The sequence below is a fragment of the Rhynchophorus ferrugineus genome, unplaced genomic scaffold (assembly GCF_030347505.1).
Source record: "Rhynchophorus ferrugineus isolate W39M unplaced genomic scaffold, kcgeb_rfMv2 rfM4, whole genome shotgun sequence".
NCBI classification, from domain to species: Eukaryota; Metazoa; Arthropoda; class Insecta; order Coleoptera; family Curculionidae; genus Rhynchophorus; species Rhynchophorus ferrugineus.
Window position 1 is genome coordinate 51,439,103 of NW_027472583.1, and position 20,878 is coordinate 51,459,980.

General features: G+C 31.3%; 1 protein-coding gene and 1 non-coding gene across 2 annotated transcripts; both read left to right on the top strand.

Annotated features, from left to right (window-relative positions):
- The first annotated feature begins 1,870 nt into the window (after positions 1 to 1,870).
- Positions 1,871 to 19,101, top strand: LOC143196365 (myrosinase 1). Its single transcript, XM_076404029.1, has 10 exons — positions 1,871 to 1,959; positions 6,489 to 6,722; positions 6,780 to 6,870; positions 6,939 to 7,151; positions 9,374 to 9,497; positions 9,598 to 9,692; positions 12,605 to 12,774; positions 13,457 to 13,718; positions 18,764 to 18,870; positions 18,928 to 19,101. Exons 1-10 carry the CDS (start codon positions 1,922 to 1,924, stop codon positions 19,040 to 19,042), a joined length of 1,449 nt encoding a protein of 482 aa, XP_076260144.1. The 5' UTR covers positions 1,871 to 1,921; the 3' UTR covers positions 19,043 to 19,101.
- LOC143196756 (U6 spliceosomal RNA) lies at positions 10,576 to 10,682 on the top strand. The gene has a single exon (XR_013005824.1). It is a non-coding gene; the product is annotated as a U6 spliceosomal RNA (small nuclear RNA).
- Positions 19,102 to 20,878: the final 1,777 nt, after the last annotated feature.

A 20,878-nucleotide genomic window follows, 5' to 3' on the forward strand; every position in this document is an offset into this window, starting at 1 on the left:
TTTAGGCATAGGCCTGAAAGAAGATACATAGTCGATCAGTTAGCTGAATAATAAGGCCACAGAACCTAACGTCTTGCTCAATATAATTGCATATTAAATAAACACATCATCGAAGAAAACAAGAACTAAACCTAAAAAGACATTACTTTGATATGTAATTGTCAATTTGGTGGATTAGGCCTCCAGTGCGATACCACTATTTAAAAATATGTGCCTAAAACTCTACCTCATGGGTGGTGTGGAAAGGAGTTCCATGTAAATATAACAAAACAACTCTTAATTATAGTTTTTACTCATTTGAAAATATATGCATCAGATGTACTATAATGTTAAAATAAATTATTTTTAATAACAGAATTTTTGTTTAATTATTTTATTTAGATTAGAATTTTGTTGTATGTACGTAAAGCCAAACTGACTGACGTTTTGACGTCACAAATTTCAGTGACGTATAAACAAATAAACTATGAACAGACCATACATATTTATTTAAATTTTTTTTAAGTTACCGTACTTATGGATACCGAACGACCCACCGTCAGGTTTCTGTGCTCTGCATACTCCAATGTTATATTGAATTCTGTAAATTAGTATTGTTTATTTTTACAATATTTGCTAAATTTGGCAATCGGCAATAAAATTATACTTTAGCGCATCTTTTTTCAATGACACGCTCGATTGCAGACAATCATTATAAATTATGATCTACATCTTACAATCTACATCTCTCTTATCTAAATCACTAGTACTAAAAACTCCAAATACGAACAGTATGTCATATGTTACTTTCAGTGACTTTAACGAAATTATCCACGACTATTTTACCAGAAATATATTTAAGCAAATGCTACGTTGAATCTTCTCATTCAATATATAGTCAACTTTAAATTGCAAATGATCTCATAAAAAGAAATGAAGTATCTATATCGCATGACCTATAACTTAAGTATATGATATTTGGCATCGGCATAGATTGACGAGCATTATTTTCGAAGAAACAGGGTCTGGATGATCTTTCCAGTTTAAACTTCGTAGCAAACGATGACCCATTGTAGATACATTTAAGTTTTGGTAATATAATTTGGACTTTCTGAACTATCAAGGTGACCGTTTCAATGTTTATCAAAGCCATGAATGTGCAAATGAGTTTCATCAGTTCAGATTAATTTTGTAAATATGGAGACGCAAAACTTTACTGAATATATATAGAACTTGTGAAGAGATTCTTGAAATATATAGTTCTTGTTTACGAAAATAAAATTAATGTTACCGAAATTTCATCAGTAAGACAGCTACTGTACTGTACTGTTTATTATAGGACATGGATTTAATACTATCAATAGAATCATTTTTTTTTCAATTCTTTCAACAGTTGACGAAGTTAAAAAAATATTTCGACCACAAATGATAAACTCATCCATCATCAAGACATTAGGACTGAATTACAATTTATTTCCTTACCTAACTCTCTAAAATCTCTTAAATGACAAACAACTTACATCTCTAACAGAGATAAAATGAAATCAGCGCCGTAATTATAACATAATGCATAATAGAAAATGAAAACTACAGCATTAATTAAAGCTTAATGTTTATAGATATTATACATATTATATCAAAATATTCAAAACAGAAAATCACGTTTCAAAACAGAAGCCCTATTCAAATCGAATGATTTATATTTATCAAGTGCAAATTTGGAAAATCAACTCTATTGTATAATTACGTAAGAAATTAACCAGCACATAACACTAAAATTATTTATTCAAAAAGTATGAATTACTATTTTAATCCCCATAATCCCAGGAAATAAAAGTTTGCAAACTTTACTCGATGTCTGATCTTTTATTTAAACATGTTATTGCGATATAAAAATTACATTCAAATAGCAGTCATCTAGTTGTTCCCGTGAATAGTAACGATGAAACGCTGTATTCTATTGGTTTCAATACTCATTAGGTAACTATTATATTTTACTGTAACAGATATTGTGTTTGTACAGTTTGTACCATTACTATACTATATATAGTCAATTCAAAAGAGCGGCGACACGGGAGACGTCGCAATGTTGCCAGCAACTTTAAGTTTTAGTACATTTTGGCTCAGACAAAAATTTTAAGATAAATAAAATAATTGAACATATATTCTATTAAATATAATTTATTTTAACATTATAGTACATCAAATGGATTTATAATAGAAGAGCTTGAAACTACAATTAATTTTACAACCACAATAATTTATACTTTAGAATTGTTTTATTATATATACATTGAGCTTTTTTCCACAATAGTATCGGTGGGATTCTAGGCACGTTTTTGTATGTAGTGGTATCCCCCGAATGCCTAATCCACTTAATTAACAATTGTATATCTGAGTAATGTATTTTACTTTCACTAGAGAGCATATTTATGTTTTACGCTTAGTTCTTGTTTCTTTTGATGCAATGCATCCTTGTAAAGTCATTATGATATTACTATATTTCTCTTTAGTTTATCCTGTTACTATCTGTATACATCTTTATTGGTAAAACTACATTTAATCACTGCATTCTCCTTAATACATTTGCCACATCTGCATCTGCTCCAACATTTACCTTTTTCCATCAACTTTTGTTGTCTTTACATTATATTTATTATCGTCTTGCCATGAGCAACCCAATGTACCATTCTGAAATATTCATGTCTCATTTAAATATATAAATTGATATAATTCTTCCTTGATTTTATTATATGTTTTTAAAGATTGTAATCTTTTTAAAACAATCTCTGAAAGTTCCATTAAACCTCTTCGTGGGTTATCTTTACACCACTTATATCCTATATTAACTAACAATGTATGAACTTATGTTCTACATCTCTCAAATAGCCGTATATCTTTTGGATTTTTATGGATACTTTCCAGAATAACAATTTTCTCTGAAATAATTGTATTAAATTATATTTCGATTGAAAAAACTACTTACTGTTTTATACATTTCGTATATTTGATCTCTGAAACACCAAGCTGATCTTCATTCGTCACCTGTTTCGCATAAGCACGGTTTCTTTTCGCGAATTTAATGTTACATTGTTTTTTATTTTTTGAGATATTTTAGTGACTGTGTCCATACTAATATATAGTGCAGCTGCAAGATGCAAAAAATATTTTCAATAAAAACCGCGGCGATTTCAAATTTATTAAAACAAAGCGTTAAAACAACGTTTGCCGGTTTATAACCTGTAATTATAATATTTTGAAGAATTTTCAGACGTTCGGCAAACGGACAAGTTTTGCAGGCTCATTCCGTTACATGTTCGAACTTCTCTAAGAATATTCTATCTCCTTCTAAATAGAGTAAATTGACAAGGATAATATTGTCTGACTGTAAAATGAATTTATAACTTTAGGCAGACACATATTGACACTCGTGTCACTGCTGTTTTGAATTGACTATATGTATATATAGTTATATATGTATTTGTATACTATATATTTATATGTATAACTATGAATTAATATTAAAAGGTTTTTTTTTAATATTTATTGATGATATTTTATGATTTTAAAATGGATTTTAATATTTCTCAAAATTTCGCCAGCAATTTGTTTACACTACGAAAGAACAGAAGTACACAATTACAGTTAACAATTATTTTTTATGAATTTGCAAGCAATCTGCAAAGAAGTTATATTACTACATAATTATGTTCCATTTCATTTGACTTATTTACGAACAATCATATACATATATTAACATTAACTTTTAAATGTATTTTTCTTATTAATACTTATGTTTTATAGTAACAGGCTATCATTTTGATTGCGCGCCATCTTGGTTATGTGACGTTTAGCTTAGTTTCGCTTTAACCATTGTGTTGTGTAGACGATCCAAATTATATTATGGATAAATATATACCACAAGAACGAGCAGAGATGTTGACAATACGTATTGAACATAATTGATCTATTATTGCCACTTTTGCGTCAAAAATATCCTAATTGTCTAGTGTTTCACAAAACCACAATTTATTGTTTACATGCGAATTCTCGACAGTACGGTACGACAGCAGACAGGCCTCATTCTGGAAGACAACGGACGTCTCGTAATGCTGAAGATGTAGCTGTGATGTGTGCGCGATAGTGTTGTGGAGCCTCCAGAAACATCAATTCGGAGACATGGTTCCCAGTTACATATTTCTGCACTCAGTTTAAGGCGAATTTTGAAAACTTATTTGAAAATGTTCCCGCAAAAAATTCAATTAGTCCAAAAATTGTTATCGAGAGATCCTGATCAACGAGTTGAGTACAGTAACGCAATCCTAAGGCTGTCTGGTGAAATTGAAGATTTTTTATTTAAAATGATAATGAAGGATGAAGCCCATTTTCTCCTCAGTGGCCACGTCAATAAATTCATGAAACATCATTGCATCCACTAAAAACAACTGTATGGTGTGGTGTTCATGCTGGAAACATTATTGGTCCCTATTTTTTTAAAAATGACCAAGGTATCGCCGTTACTGTTACTGCTGAACGCTACCGAATGATTCGAGATTTTCTTATGCCTGAAATGTAAGAGCAAGGACTAGAGGATATGTAGTTTCAGAAAGATGGGGCCACAGAACACACAGCTCGTTCAACAATTCAATTATTGAATAATGTTTTTCCACGAGAAAACTAATTTCGCGAAGTGGCGATTTAGCATGGCCAGCCTAATGTCCAGATTTGACAGTACCAGACTTTTCCTTATAGAGTTTTTTAAAAGAAGAAGTTTATGTGAACAAGCCCCAAACTATTCAACGTCTTAAAGACTATATTGGTCACGAAATTGTAGAAATTCAGCCTGAGATGAGGCAGGATGTCATGAAAAATGCCTTAAAAGGAGCCGAAAATTGCATAGCGAATCTCGGTCACCACATAGCCGATATAATTTTTTAATCATAACTAAAAGAGAACGTAATTACCAAGTAAACTTTTTATGAAAACCGAATTTACTTAACTTTTCTTTAAACAAAGTTATAGGGAATCAAAATGGTAGCAGGACTTTTACCCAACGTTGTCTAATATTTATTTTTCCCGTTTTAAATTTCTTATATTCCGATATAGGTCTAGTTTGTTTACTAAGATCGCGGAAATTAAACAGAAATTTCCAGAAACATATTTATTAACTTCGTTTACACAGCCAGTTTGATTTTCAGGCTAGATTTGGCATTTTCTCCAATTATCAAGTTCTTTATAATCCAGTGGACCATCTGCACTAAATAAATTTAAATCGGTCTCTATATTTATGGGTCCTTTTTTAAGTCGTTGTTTTTCAGGGCTAATCTCTTCCTTCGTCTATGTTAATATATTCTGGTAATGCCATTTTTCTTCACCAAATGCATAGTGAATTTTTGACGACCTTGTCCCAGCAATCACAGGTCGAGATTATGTACACATTGACTTGTAGGTGCAGAGCATCATCTACCAAACGTTACTGTTAGACTGCTGTGTTAGACTGTCACTATGCTACTTTTTCTATATCTTTTCTCCACTAAAGCTCATCAATTTTAGTTAAAAATTAAACAGATCTCGTCGACTTTTTTTGTACTTAAAGACCGTCATTCAGTTTGAATGTAATCCAGACCAAAATTCTACCTTATCTTGTAGCAGAATCGAGATCCCAATGAGCCCACTCGTCTGAACCGGTAGGATACTAGTCTGCGCGGTTGGACATCTTTTTTTTAAGTCAAAGTCATTGGTTGTCGAAGGCTTATTGAGGTCGTCAAATGCTGTCTCTATGTTCTAATGTCAAGAATTAAATTCGACATATAATCGGACTAATAGACTGTCTGAATGTGAATTAAATTTTCTTTGGCGATCCGGCCTTTATAGGCTGAAGCAAAAATTGCATGTTTTTTGTAAGTTCTCGACAAACTCTAGGCTCAGTAAAAGTCATTTAGCATTGTTTTTACAGCCATTTCTTTACTATAACTGAAAATGAGTAGCAATATTGAAGCCAGAAGTTTGATAGGGCCATAATTGCTGTAAAAGAAGTTGTGTGATTGTAAAAATATACTCAAAATTTCTTACTACTTAATTATAGCCTCTTGAGAAAAATGGATTCACACTAACAACATATAATACCCAAAAAATTATTGATAGTTTCGCCGACTTTATTAATTCTTTTCATAAACATAGAAAAACAATATTTCTATTGACACTGGACTCTTAATGTTTACTTGATTATTAATACTTAACACAACATTCATAAAATCGGATTAAATTCACTAGATTTATTTTCATTTATTTGATATACCGCTTTGTTCTCATTGTCGACAATATTTTGCAATCCGACCGTTACTTCATGGTACTTATTATCGATGACCAACTATACCGTATCGAATTGTAATTAACCTTTGTTAACTACTATATCATTTCACCGCTTTATAAATGTGAAACCTTGTAATAACTGTATTTTTATTTTCGAGTTTTGAACTGATTACTCATTGATATACTTTGATACCTAGTTGTCAAGCGGTTCGGGAGTTTCCTCCAGACTTCCTGTTCGGGACCGCATCGTCAGCTTTTCAATATGAGGGAGCTTGGAACGAAGATGGAAAGGGCCCTAGCATTTGGGACGTATTCAACCACGAACCGGGCACCATCGCTGATAACACCACAGCGGACGTAGCGTGCGATTCCTACCATCTTTATCCTGAGGATATTGCCATTATGAAAGAGCTTGGGTTGAAAGCTTTCAGGTTATATCATACTTCAATCACTTGATTAATACAATTATATTCGATATTTTAATACAGGCTCTCCATTGCATGGACCCGTATCCTTCCTGATGGTAGACCAACTAACATTAATCAAGCAGGAATCGATCACTATATCAGCGTATTTCAAGTAAGGAACATCAACTTGGTGTTGTCAAAGTAATGTTTCTCATTCATATTTTCTTGTCTTAACATTAGGCGCTCAGAGAGGCAGAGATTGAACCTGTGGTTACTATATTTCATTGGGACTTGCCCCAATACCTAGAACTACTTGGAGGCTGGATAAATCCTCGTATGGCTGATTATGTTGGGCAGTATGCTAGAATTTGTTTCAAGTATTTTGGCGAGTATGTTAAATACTGGGTGTCACTAAATGAACCAGCCATCAATTGCCTCTACAGTTATGAAGAGGTAATTGACTGAAAAAATAGACAAAATTGATTCTGATGGTCCGGCAACTAAAAAACAAAATATACAGGGGATCAACAATATAATGTGAACACCATTATTGAGGAGCCGTAAGGAGAGTATGAATTTACTAATTTTTGAGTGCTCTCCCACTTTTGTACTAAAATATTGGCTAAGTGCTTCAATGATATTGAAAATTGAAATATACTCCTTATTCTCTGCTCTAAAACTCCTTATAACGTTTCAATTATATTAAGGTCTGGCGATTATGCTGATCAGAAAATATTATTTCCCAAAGTAGTACTGAAACGATTCAGTTGTATTAGTGTACGGGTGCATTTTCATCTGGAAACGACTTGGTAAGAACTTCATCATTCGTAGCGTCCAGATACATTTATATATTGCCGCTAAAATCGTAACGGAACTTACAAGAAACAATATAAATAATGAATCATAAGGCCATACTTCCGTTATAAAAGGTTTAACACCAGCAGCCAGTCTATGAATTTTAACTTTGTCGAGCTTCCTCGCCTATTATCTTTAGCCTATTATTTCTCTTCACTGATGATAATCATTACTATGGATATCGTTGCTGGTGCAATGTTAAGCAACATCTGAGAGATCGCTTTTCACCGATCGCTAGTTTTAACAGTTGCAATACACCGAAATATAATCTACAAGACTTGGTTGTGAACAGAGCAATATATGGGCGTCGCATTAACTGTACAGATACAGTGTTGCCAGTATGCAACACTGCATCTGCAATGTACTATATTGCATGGTGTTTATATTAGTTTAACAATCCCCCATACCTCAACATATTTTTGGAATATTATACCGATTACTTCGACTCATAATAATAGTTTTATTAATTAATTATACATCAGCAATACTCTAGCTGATAATACTCTAGGTGCTGACAGGCATTGACTGATTTTCATACACTAAGAAAGTTCTAAGATACAATTAAGTCTTTTAGTCATTAGTCAAGAGAATGTTGGCGTCTTAAGAAGTAAAAACACTTCTCTGGAACCACTTTCTACAACTTTTCAAGATTTTTTAATTTGCATCACTAAAAATATAGCCATTCATAGGAATCTTCTTAGGTAATTAAGTTCATTTTTTAAAGATAGTCTGTATTTTATTTATAATTGCATAAAAACATTCGAATTTTGGATTGGGTTGGAATTTGTTAATTATTGGAAATGTTCATTCAAGTAATAATATTCTTTATTAGATTATACCGTGTCATAATTTTTATAGCGGTATTTCTTTTTATAGCAGATTCAGGAGAACCTTGTCGAAGTATACACTTATATTTTTGAAAATATAATATGCTTTTTAATTGAAGGCCCTTAGGGATCACTTATTGATTTCGGTGTCAACATAGCCCCAAAAATTAAAAAATTATCGTTACTATATTCAAATTTTTTTGTATATATATCATCAGCATGTTGAATGGATTGCCATTTTTCCAGTCAAATTTTCCTTCTCATTTTAGTCTAGTTAAAAAGAGACACAATGCTGTCTTATTAGTTCGAAAACGTAAACAAATAAGTCTGTCAATGTCGTCCGGTTGTCAGACGTATACAAAATTCTTGAAGGCAATAGTGATAAGAGGTTATAGCTAGTTTTTAGATGTGCTATAATGTTAAAATAAATTAAATTTCTTAATATTTTTGTTCATCAATTGTTTCATTCAGATTAAAATTTTGTTGTATGTTAAAGCCAAACTAAACTAAAATTCAGTTTGCGACGTTTTGATGTCACAAATTTAAATGTATGTACAAAATAACTTTGAACGGACTAAGCTCTTTCACATGTATCTTATCAGACATTTCAATGGCGGAATTTATATTTTCGATAAATCCAAGAAAACCGTCGAAGAATAAGTTTCTTCAGAAGGGCTTCAGGATCACCTGATAATATTTCGCGAAATCTAACATGAACAGGTGGTGTCTTGTATTTGGTAAAATAATTTACTTTACTTGAAATAATGCTGATATTTAAACTATTGGCCATCGAATTGGAGGCCCTTGATTGACTAATATTAGACAATATTCTTATAGCGGAATTCACAGATTGCATCTTTTTGTCGCTAGATTGCATCTAGCTTATCATAACAATTAAAGCAACTATTAGGGCGACGAAGAGTCAACTGTACATTAAAAAAGCATCCGAAGTTTTATTGTAAATAGCCTAGTTCAATTTTTGGAATATTTTAGGGCTCATTCGCACCAGGTTTAATATTACCAGGCGAAGGAATTTACCAATGCGCCTACACTCAAATTTTATCCCATGCAACAATATGGCATATTTATAACAATGAATTTAGACAGGAACAAAAAGGTGAGAGTAAAACTAAATAAAAATAATACCGTTTAAAATTATATGATCCAAAAATCGTTCAATTATTGATTGATATTAATTTAATTTGCTATTCTTTTAGGATTACTTGGTTTCAACAACATGTGTTTCTGGTTCTACGCCAAATCAAATAGCACCGAAGATATAGAAGCCCAAATTAGAGCGTTAGAATTCTTTGTAAGTACAGTTTATTTATTAGGTACAATGTTTAATTTTAAAGCAACTATTGTTTATCATTTGAAACAAAAATCTATGATATATTATTTAAAAGTGCCCGTTAATTGATATCTATAGCATTCTATAATATCTCGATATTGAATAACAAAAATAATGCATATGTCTAGTTGCAGTAATAACAGTTTTCAGTACCATGCACTTCGAAAAGGTCACGGGAAACGATTTAAAATACTCATATGCTTGGTAATTAGAACAAGAGGTTCAAAATATACTTTCCCGTAAATATTCTCAGATTTTATTCCTTCAAAGGCCATAAATCGTTTCTTTTATGTATCAAAATTAGGACATATTTAATTTATTTTGATATTCACTCTGATTGAACTCTGTTTAATATTCAATTATAGGGGATGAAAATTGTATGTTTTTGTATTAAAAACAACATTATAATCAGTTTAGTATTAACTATCGTTTGTTTAAATTATGCTGCAGCATCTGTACTATTTCACATCGTTATATCACCATACACATACATTTCGTATATTAATCCATCATGACACAATTGAATAAACGAATATAATTCAGAAAAAGCAATATTTGCGCAATACAATGTATATAAACCTATAAGATATTCCATTTGAATACGTTTTTTTCACGAATTTTTAAATATATAGCACTATTCGTCATTTTATTCTTTAATATAAACTGTTTTATTTCGATGATCAATTGGAATAAATCAAATCATGTTATCTATAGCTTGAATAATTGGTAGCCAAACTTTGTCAATTTCTCATTGCTTTATCAAATGCATATAAATAAGTGTATCTAAAACGAAGAGAAAGACTTTTAAAGTGTGTGAGTAATAACATATTTATATCTATGGATTGTACTCGCGTCGACGGTACATATACTAAAATTGGAACGATACAAAGAAGATTAGCATGGCCCTTGAGCAAGGATGACACGCAAAATCGTGCAGCGTTCCACATTTTTTGGAAATTATGTAGGAGCAGCCTCTACATTAGAATTCGCGTAGGGGCATTTTGAACTACCCTCCCAGATTAGTGTATTCACTGCTAAATTACTAGCAATATACAAAGCCTTATTGTCCATTCAAAATAAGCCGAATAGTAGACCTGTAGTAATTGTCACGGACTCCAAGACCATCCTTGGAGACTTTCAGTTTAGCGGGGATGGGTCACCCTTTGATAGAGAGCATCAGGGAACTGCATACCACCACAATAAGAAGCGGCACAATTTTCTTTTATTCGCGGGTTACCTCTCATAGGGGAATCACGGCTAATGAGAAAACCGACTACCTCGCTGGAAAGGAAGAAGTTGAAAGAGTGATATAAAGTCCTATCGTAAAAACTTTTTTAGAAATCTCGACCAATTACAACGAGACCTACTGACTAATAACAAATTATAGGAAATCAAGAAAGACTTTTAATAAAATCCCTATATTCGATATATAGGAAGACATCAATTGAGCATCTTGTCTCGACTAAGAATCGGGCATTGCAGACTTACCCATGAATATCTGCTAAAAGGTGTAGGACCTCCTATGTGTAACGGGTGTCAAACCTTATTGAGTGTAAGACATTTACTAATTGAATGTCGCAAGTACAGACCCATGAGACAGTCACTTGGAATGGTGGACACCATGGAATATTTCGTTCAACTGAATAACCTGAATCAACTAATCAACTACCGTGCAGCCACAGGTGTACTCCAGCTTGTCTAGCCTTATCGAAATAATGTTGTTTCTATGTCATTCTGTGTAATCATGTTAATTGCATAACTAACGGCTAACATAATTTTACCTTTGTTTATTTATATATTTTATTTATACTCTCTATGTTTATTCATCTTGCGTTCTGATATTAATTGTAATGGTTTGCATATACTGATATTTATTATCATTCTTATTAATTGTAATTAAAATTTTACTCGGCTCCACAGGCTGACAAAATAAAAAATAAATAAGAATAAAATATTTATGGATTATTTTCATCATCACCAAAAATTAGATTATTCAATAACTCTCAGCAACAGTTTTTTTTTGAACATCAGAAACAATAGAAATAGCAAAACTAATGAAGATATATGGATATAAGTCCATAGGATAAGGTTATCTATGAAATCACAATCATAATCACATCGACCAAATAACGGTCTGGCCAACACTTATGCATTATATTGTACACGCATGCATTATCATAAATCAGTTAGTACAGCGTTGAAACCTTTCTTTCAATGCATGAATTAATTAACGGTAAAGGCATTTGATTACAAATAACCTAAAGAAATATATAAGTGATAATGGTACATAACTATGAACCCTGTGATCACGTTGCGAATCGAGTACCATCACTGATTAACCAGACTTAATCTTTAGTCCAAAATCAACACCAAACAGTAACCCACTAAAGAAGCTTTTATTTTTGCCTAAGAACACAGTTTATTCAAGTTTAATATGATGTTAATACAGAACAAAAACATTTTTCTAACATGCTATTTAAGGCATAAATTTAATATTTCATCGTTTCGATGGTGGGCCGCATGTGTCTTGTGTCCCTGGTTCACTAATTCATTTCAATTGGTTGTGAGCTTCTTACCTCTATGGGAAATACCTGATTGTAGATTATCAGAGTACCTTTGCCGTACCTTGTCAAGGTTCTATTACTTGGTAAAATACTAGAGAGTACACCTTTCTTGTTTTTTATAATAGCCAGATTTATATAAAGGGCTGCTGTTCCTGCAATTGGAAATATACGTGTTATTTTCAAAATGTGGCATTGGTTTGAAAGTTTGTTCACAGAAAAAAATAAAATCCCTACTAAATAACACAACTTATTCTTATATTTAATTATAAATTAATTTTACTATAAAACATTACTTTTCCATTATTCTAGTGCGGATTGTTTGCTAACCCAGTTTTTAATGGGGACTGGCCTGAAGTTGTCAAAGAACGCGTGGCATATAGAAGCTGGATAGAAGGATATAACTTTTCCAGGCTTCCAGAATTTACTCCGCAACAAAAGGAATTTATCAGAGGTTCCGCAGACTATTTCGCTTTAAACGCGTAAGTACCTCACCATTATATATATTTTTATAATATCTTTATTAGATACGCTTAGTACAATCTTAATTATACACCAATTTATTACTACTTTTCATTTGTACTGGGATTAATTCACAAGCAAGACGAGTGCGAGAAAATACATCAATATGTATTCCTCAATAACAAAATTATAATAACGTATAGCTATAATTTACACTAAATGTATACACTTTTCATAAGTTCGTGTGGTTTGGTTCGCTTCAATCTCCTGACATCCTGCGCGCTATCCAGCAGTTGTATTGCTTTCACGTTAATATGATTTAGTAATCTTATTTCGTGTTTCAAGGCGAAATCTTCGATAACTTCGCAAATTTATTTGATTTCCAGGTCATCGTGCAGTTTCTCTTTGATTACGTAGCGATAGGCATTTGTAATCAATCGAACCATGTTTTGACAGCGTTGTATGACTAGTTAATTTGAATTTTTAGTCCAACCCCATAGTTGCACGCCATAGGTCCAAATTGGCTTTCTAATTATCTTATAGATGAACCTCTTTGATTTTAGATCAAGTTGAGAATATCTTCAGACAAACCAGTATAGTCGTTTTATTTTGGTTCCAATGTGTTTAGCTTTTTGTCTAATGTGATGTTACCATTATATATGAACAGCGGAATCAATAATGCCACTCATATCAATTTAACAGTTATTCGAGCTACATAGTCGAACCATCAGGCGAAGACTACTATTCAGCTCCATCTCTGGATCAAGATTCCGCCTACATCAAATGGACGGATCCCTCTTGGCTACATAGCAGTGATGGAAGATTTATTTCTGATTCCAATGGAATTAGAAGTATTATCAATTTTGTTAACGATCATTACAGACCCAAAGAGATTTTCATTACAGAGAACGGTTGGCCTGATACTGGTGGATTGGATGACGATACTAGAATTACATATTTGAATGTGAGTAATATCTGAACCTATTTAAAATTATTTGTAATTTTTTAAAATTACCTAACATAAAATTAGTTATCGCAACCAAGATATTTTTAAAAACATAGTTTATTATTTTCTGTAATATTATACCATCTCTCAGATTAGATCGAATGTCGTGCATTAAGTCTGATGAAACCTTCCGTCCAAAATTCAGGAGAGTCTTCTGAATCTTGCAAACACCATGAGTTCTACCCTTGTCACGCAATAAATAAGCTTGTCTGATTAAATTCTTCAGTCAATTTGAATAAATGGTTTTATTGGTACCATTTCACTAATTTCCAGGAGTCATCAGCGTCCTTAATGCCCTACTAGATACACGGAAAATATTCTTCAAGTAGATATCGTTACAAGCGATGTACTAATTTTAAAATTATATATAATTTTATTACCCATCATAATTTTCCACAAACAGATTTTTTTGCGGCCTGGTATTCAGTTTTCATATGTTAAATTCATTTGTGTTTGAATTATCTCATTTCGTGGAAGCATTTGACGATAGTAAATTGGGTGACACCTGATATGGGTGCTTATATGACACATTGAGTGACAATTCTGCTGATTAACTTTCGGTGCTGTCAAGACATTGTTGGTCACCAGGGGTGTGCAACTGCAATGGTAAGTAGTGGGGCAAAGTTTCGCTTAGTCCAATCATTGGCGGCGCTGATAATGCGAATTTAATTGGTTAGTTTAAAATAGTTATGTAGAAATCTGTAAGGAAAATACTTTGCTTTGATTGGTCTGCCATTTCCCCTGATTATTTTGTGACGTCACACTTATTGACCAATAGTATTTAAATAAAAATCAAATTTAAATTTTAAAATTAATTTATTAAAATAAAATCCTATACAAATATACAGAAGTGTAAATAATATAAATATATATTAACAAAAAGCAAAAAAAAACAATTATGAACTCTATTCTAGGCAATATTAAAATATCTATAATCCTTCTATAACGCCTTCCCATATATGTTTAGTGCCATCAATTTTATGGGATCTATTAGAGTTCTAACTTATCTTGATATATTGAAGGTAAACTTTAAATCCTTCCCTGTTGATATTGCATTAACTTCATTAAACCAAAAATACAATCACACCTCATAATAACTTAAAATTTGGTCTTGAAAATCATTATGGATTGGACAGTTGAAACACTAAAAATTTATGTGTTTTTTAAAAATATTTAAATTTTAGAGTATTTAATCTGTGGAACTACTTAATATAGAATATAGACAAATATTGCATGTTGTCTCTTTTTCAGAAGTTTTGTTAAATAGCCTGAAATAAGACTAAAATACAATATTAGACTCGTTTTCCTCAGATCAAAATTCTGAAAACTGAAAATATAGACTCAACTGGTGATTTAACAACCTCAAGTGGTACTAGATCTCCCGTTAAAAAAGAATTTAAGTTATCTAACATGTTCATCTTCTTCACAATTTTCTCCGGGAGAATGATGTGAAAAAATTGAAGTGATGAGCCCTTTCAAAAATTTCTCGAACATACTAGGGGAAGGATGCTGTTTCTACCTCCATGACTTCTAATAGATCCAACAAAATACTTTAAGCATTCTTGGTTAAGATTTCTTAAACAAATGTAGTTATTTGTAAATTTAGACAAAATAGATTTCTTTGTGGTAATAAATCCCCTAAAAGTAGGAATTAAATTTATTGATGGCACAATAACAAATATTTTCTTAACAAAGCAATCAAATTTAAATATATAGTTCCTCTACTATAAAATGATTGAACACTGATTGTTCTAAAAAGTTAAAGTATTGCAAATATTTTAGGGATATCTTACAATTAAAAGTAGTATTTATTACTACTAATTATCCAGTTATATTAATTGTTACCTTCTTGTGAGACTTCTTTATATAGAGACATCACACTGACAGCATACGAACAACTTGGTACATTAATTGAATTTTATTACTACTAACATCTTTTTTCTCACATAAGGTTTTGAATTTCTGTAAACAACAATATATAAACAGACATGTAGTAGATATATAATTTTATATGTACCTGATAAAACCAATGATAGATATGCATTTACCCTAATACCTGTTCGTGAAGGAAGGATAATTCTAAATTTTTCACTAAAATGTTCATAACAAACACCACGACGTTGATATATTTACATTGTGGTTTATCCAGGTAACTTACTATTATTTACTTGATCAACCCATTTTTGGAAAGGAGCGAGATCATTCTTTGGGAAACGATGTCTAATTTTCGTAGTAGAATTTTACCCCGGTACACTACATCTTTTACTACACTGACGCATTGTCATCAAATTTTATATTATTACTCCATAATAATTAATGTAAAACAGAAAATATGCACAACGTAAAACGAAAATTTCGTGATCTAAACAAAAACCATAACCTACAAACAACAAACATAAAAATGGACGCCCATAGAAAATGCTGATTTCACACAATTTGATCGACCAATCACATTTCATGTTAGTGGCGGCACCAGGAATTTAATCTAGCCAATCAAAATTTGCGATCGCAGCGCCACAGTTGATTGAACTAAACAAAACATTTCCCTAAGGTCGCCTATACCGTGAAATTTCTATTTTTTCTATGTTGGTCACTAAAATCAAAATCATAAAGTAATAGAGAGAAAACTCAATGTGAATATATATATATATATATATATATATATATATATATATATATATATATATATATATATATATATATATATATATATATATATATATATATAAACATAAACTAAGAACTTTGGTGAACATTGTAACAAACTTTTTCATATTTGTTTAGTGCCATTAATGTAATACGACATATTAAAGTTTTGTCTTTTTATAATACTGTACTGAAAGCAAACTATGAGTCTTTCCCTATTAAAATTATGTTTACCTGTTTTATCCAAATGTATATGGTGCAACTAATTATTTTTAATATTCTCTCTGGAAGATCATTATGTAGTGTACAATTAAAAGGTTTTAAATTTACGTTTTCTAAAGGCATTTAACAAGAAATATGTTATATATATTATCGACATGGCAATATCGTGAGATAAAATAAAACAGATATTTCAAAGACCTACTGACAATATAATAAAATAATTCTCAGGGACTATCTTGTCTCGTTTGTTCTCTGTAGGAACATCTGGAATTGAAAGTATAGAGTCAAGTTGCAATTTCTCAACTCCTGGTAATATCATTCCCCGTTAGTATTGATGATGAGCACTTCAATTTCTCAAACATACTAGCCGAAGAATGTATATTTCTGAATCCAGTAGCTCCAATACGTCTAAAAAAGTTTCAAACTATCCCCGTTAAGTAGCCCTAAGTCAATAAATATATTGATTCGGATAATTACATTTTTTTCTTTTAATGCAATAAGCGAGTTCAAGGTAGTTATAAAATTTGTAGTTGATGGCCCTTTAACAAATGTGTTCTTACTTGGGCAATAAGTACTTTTTAAGTTCTGTATTGCTTTGCACCAAAATTTCTAGTGTATAGAACTTCGGTTAATCCTTTCTTAAAAGGTTTGCATTCAGTAGCTATTATTTCAGTGGTTGTTGAACGTGTGTTTTTGCATAGTTTTTTTAAGAAGGGTATTAATTTCTAAAATAAAAAAATATATATTTGATATTTTATATTATTATTAGTATGAATAAACTTACCCCAACTTACAACAAAACAAGCTGTAACGATAATAATTGTCTTTGATAATTAATCCAGTCAATTTGAGATATTTAACATAATCAACAATTTTTCAAACACAGCCAAATACTTTTTCGAAGTAAAATCATTCTGCATTTCTTTATTATTTGTGCATTCGGGTATGCAACGCTTCCTATAACGAGAATTTACTTTACTTACTGAAAAAGAAGCTAATTGCTAATTAGTGTATAATTCAATGATCTTCCAGATAGTGTTAAAAATAATGTGCACCATATACTTTTGGATAAAACAGATAAACAGGATTTTAATAGAGAAAGAGTCAAAGTTTGCTTTCGGTATAAGAAAACAAAAAGTCAGAACTCTAATGTATCCTATTAGATTCATGAGCCTAAAGAAATATAAAAAAGGAAAAAACAGCAGAGACAATTTGATTTGTTCCAGAATTCTTTGTTTATTATAATATTCATATTTTATAAATATATTTATTTTTATGCTATTTTTATATTTTATATATATTTTGAAGTTTCACAGATTATATTTCTTTCATTCATTGAATTTTATTTAATAAATTTATTTCATGAAATAAGTTGTTTTAATTTAAATTTTATTGGTCAATTAATCGTGACGTCAGGGCAGTTATGTATTAAACTTTATCCAAGGGTCTATCAAATGTCTTCAGGGCAAAATATTTTCCTTACAGGTGCCTATAATGGAGATTTAAATTGAACAATCAAATTACTTGAATGGCCAAGTTAACCCCATCTGGATGTTGGGCAAAGCAAAGCTTTTCTCCAAAGTCCCCTATTGAGCTGCCTCTCTATTATTCTATGTACTTAAATACATCAATCTTAATTAAAAAAGACCTCCCAAAATGGTTTTACTCTTTAAATTGTATCTTGCTTGTTTTTAAAGTATATAAAGAAACATCTGCACACCTTCTAGTTGACTAAAAAGTAACAACTTATAGTTTCTAACAGAAACCAATAAACTCAATTAATTGAACATACATTTAGTTGAGACATCAGAAGAAATACTTATTGCCAATAGGGCAGATTGTGGACTCACGAAAAAACAAAGTTGAGACAAAATCATAACAAAAACATTTTTTAGTGTGTACAGAGATTCAAGTAATTTTTATATATATTCTCACTCATCAATGTATTTCTTTAAATTTAACATCTGGCTTTTTCTTTCATCTCTAGACTAATAGAAAATATATTAAATAGTATTCGGCTGGTGTCTAACAAAATCGATTTAAATTTTTTTTTTGAAAAACAAACTTTACTATGTAAATTCACATAAACCTAACTATTATATCTATACCACTAATAAGATTTATTGAAATTTAAGGATTCCTTGAATGGCATACTGAACAGTATTCTCATCGATGGCATAAACGTCAAAGGTTATACCATGTGGAGTTTGCTAGACAATTTTGAATGGAACTCAGGATATGCGTAAGTCAATTATATCAATTGATATTAATGAAATTGACTATAACATTATACATTTAGGTCGAAATTTGGAATAGTTCAAGTGGATTTCGACAGTCCAAACAGGACCAGGACATTGAAAAAATCGGCTGCCTGGTATCGGAATGTTGTGGCAACTGGGAGACTGGACGATTAAGTAGATTTTAAAATGCAAACAAAACCAATTTATCTCAGTAATCATTCTTGTAAATAAAGTAAATAATAGGTAATATACTAAAAGGCGTGTGTTTTAGAATAACATATTTTTTATTCACACGTGTAGCAATAATATTAGTATATATTTAACGTGATCATACTATTTTAGAACAATAGAGTACAAGAAAAATAACGATACGATAATTAAAAGTCTTATGACAGATCAGCTTTTAATATATTGAAAAAAATATATGTGTATCCAATACTAATAACAGAAAAGTTAAATATACCAGGTGTGTCAGTCATTACTTTCTTATTTTTTTGTAATAGATTTCACACAGTGAAATTTTGTTTTGGAAACAGAAATTCAAATGCAATTCAAAAGATCACCAAAAGCGAACTGAAAGACGAAAAAAAGGTTTTAAAATGTTCTAAAGTAAAATATAGTAATTTTGAAACCCTACACATGATATTTCATAAAGTTATATAAAGTGGTGATTATACATATTATTGTTACATGACTCGTATAAAGTAGCCAAAATTCGCCGCCAAGCCTAATTTTGTATCAAACCCCTGTCGTATTTTTTTACATATTTTCACAAATTATCATCTGCTGAAAGTTGAGTGAAAGTGTATTTGTTCATTGGCGCTATTTCCAAGAATATACATAGAGACTTAAATACTCGATGGAGTACCTCCAAGCAACATTGGTGAATACCATTCATCATGTATATCAAACTGTTCACCAAATGGCTGAAACATTTCGTGTGCACAGATAAACCATCTAATGAAGATCCTATTATCTCATGGACATTTGATGATTAGAAACATAGAAGAAATTTAGATCAAATTGACACTCCACGTGACAATACTGGATGAATAATCTGCCTTCTCCCTTATTTACAACTTTTAAAACAACTCCCAAGAGATTGAGAATTGGCTGACTAATCATCCTGAACGAGCTGTTCAATTCGGCAATTTTTCAATTAGTGAAAATATTTTCGTTAAATCGTTACATGTTCCTTCTTCAACCGGTGCAAGCGATGCAGCATCTTAGGTAAATGACGTCTCATCACCTCCGAAATCCACAGACAGCGCAAAACTAACTACAACTACACCACTATTGTGATCACAAAACTCTTTATCCCCATTTATAGTACTAGCAAATGTGCAGCCTATTCGAATTATTGGAACCAATGAAACTAAAGGCAAAATAAACGGTCTTCTGATGAAGAGACATCTGACAGAAGAAGATAGCGAAAATGATGACACTGAATGCTCATATTGTCATAAAAGGTTCTCCAAAAACAACAAAGGAGAAAATGAATACGATGCATCAAATATTTCCAATGTATGCATGAAGATTTTTCAGAAAATCCTAACTTTCTTTGTCTGGAAAATTAGAATAACTTAATCCATATTAATAACTGGCAAAGGTTTCATTAGATTATTATGGTATATAACTATAAGTACTATTTTTATATATTTTAAAGGCTCCCTTTTGACCAACGAGACTTTTTCTGGACTGGACAAAATCTCTAACATGATCTCCGAACAACGGTCCTCAGTATTAAGCTTATCAACTGGCCAATTACCAACTTAGAGACCATCCCAAGAGACATCCGGTCTTACCCAGCCTGGTTACTGGCGTAACTGTGACAGTTAATCCTTGTCGGATATTCCACTGTTACCTATAAAGACATTTATTACAATTACAAAATAAATTAAAATATACCTGTTATCATCAGTATAACATCATGGTGTTTGATTAAAAGCAAACTTATAACAATATGAAACGTTTGTTGTTTACGAGAATATTTAAATGACAAATAACCTG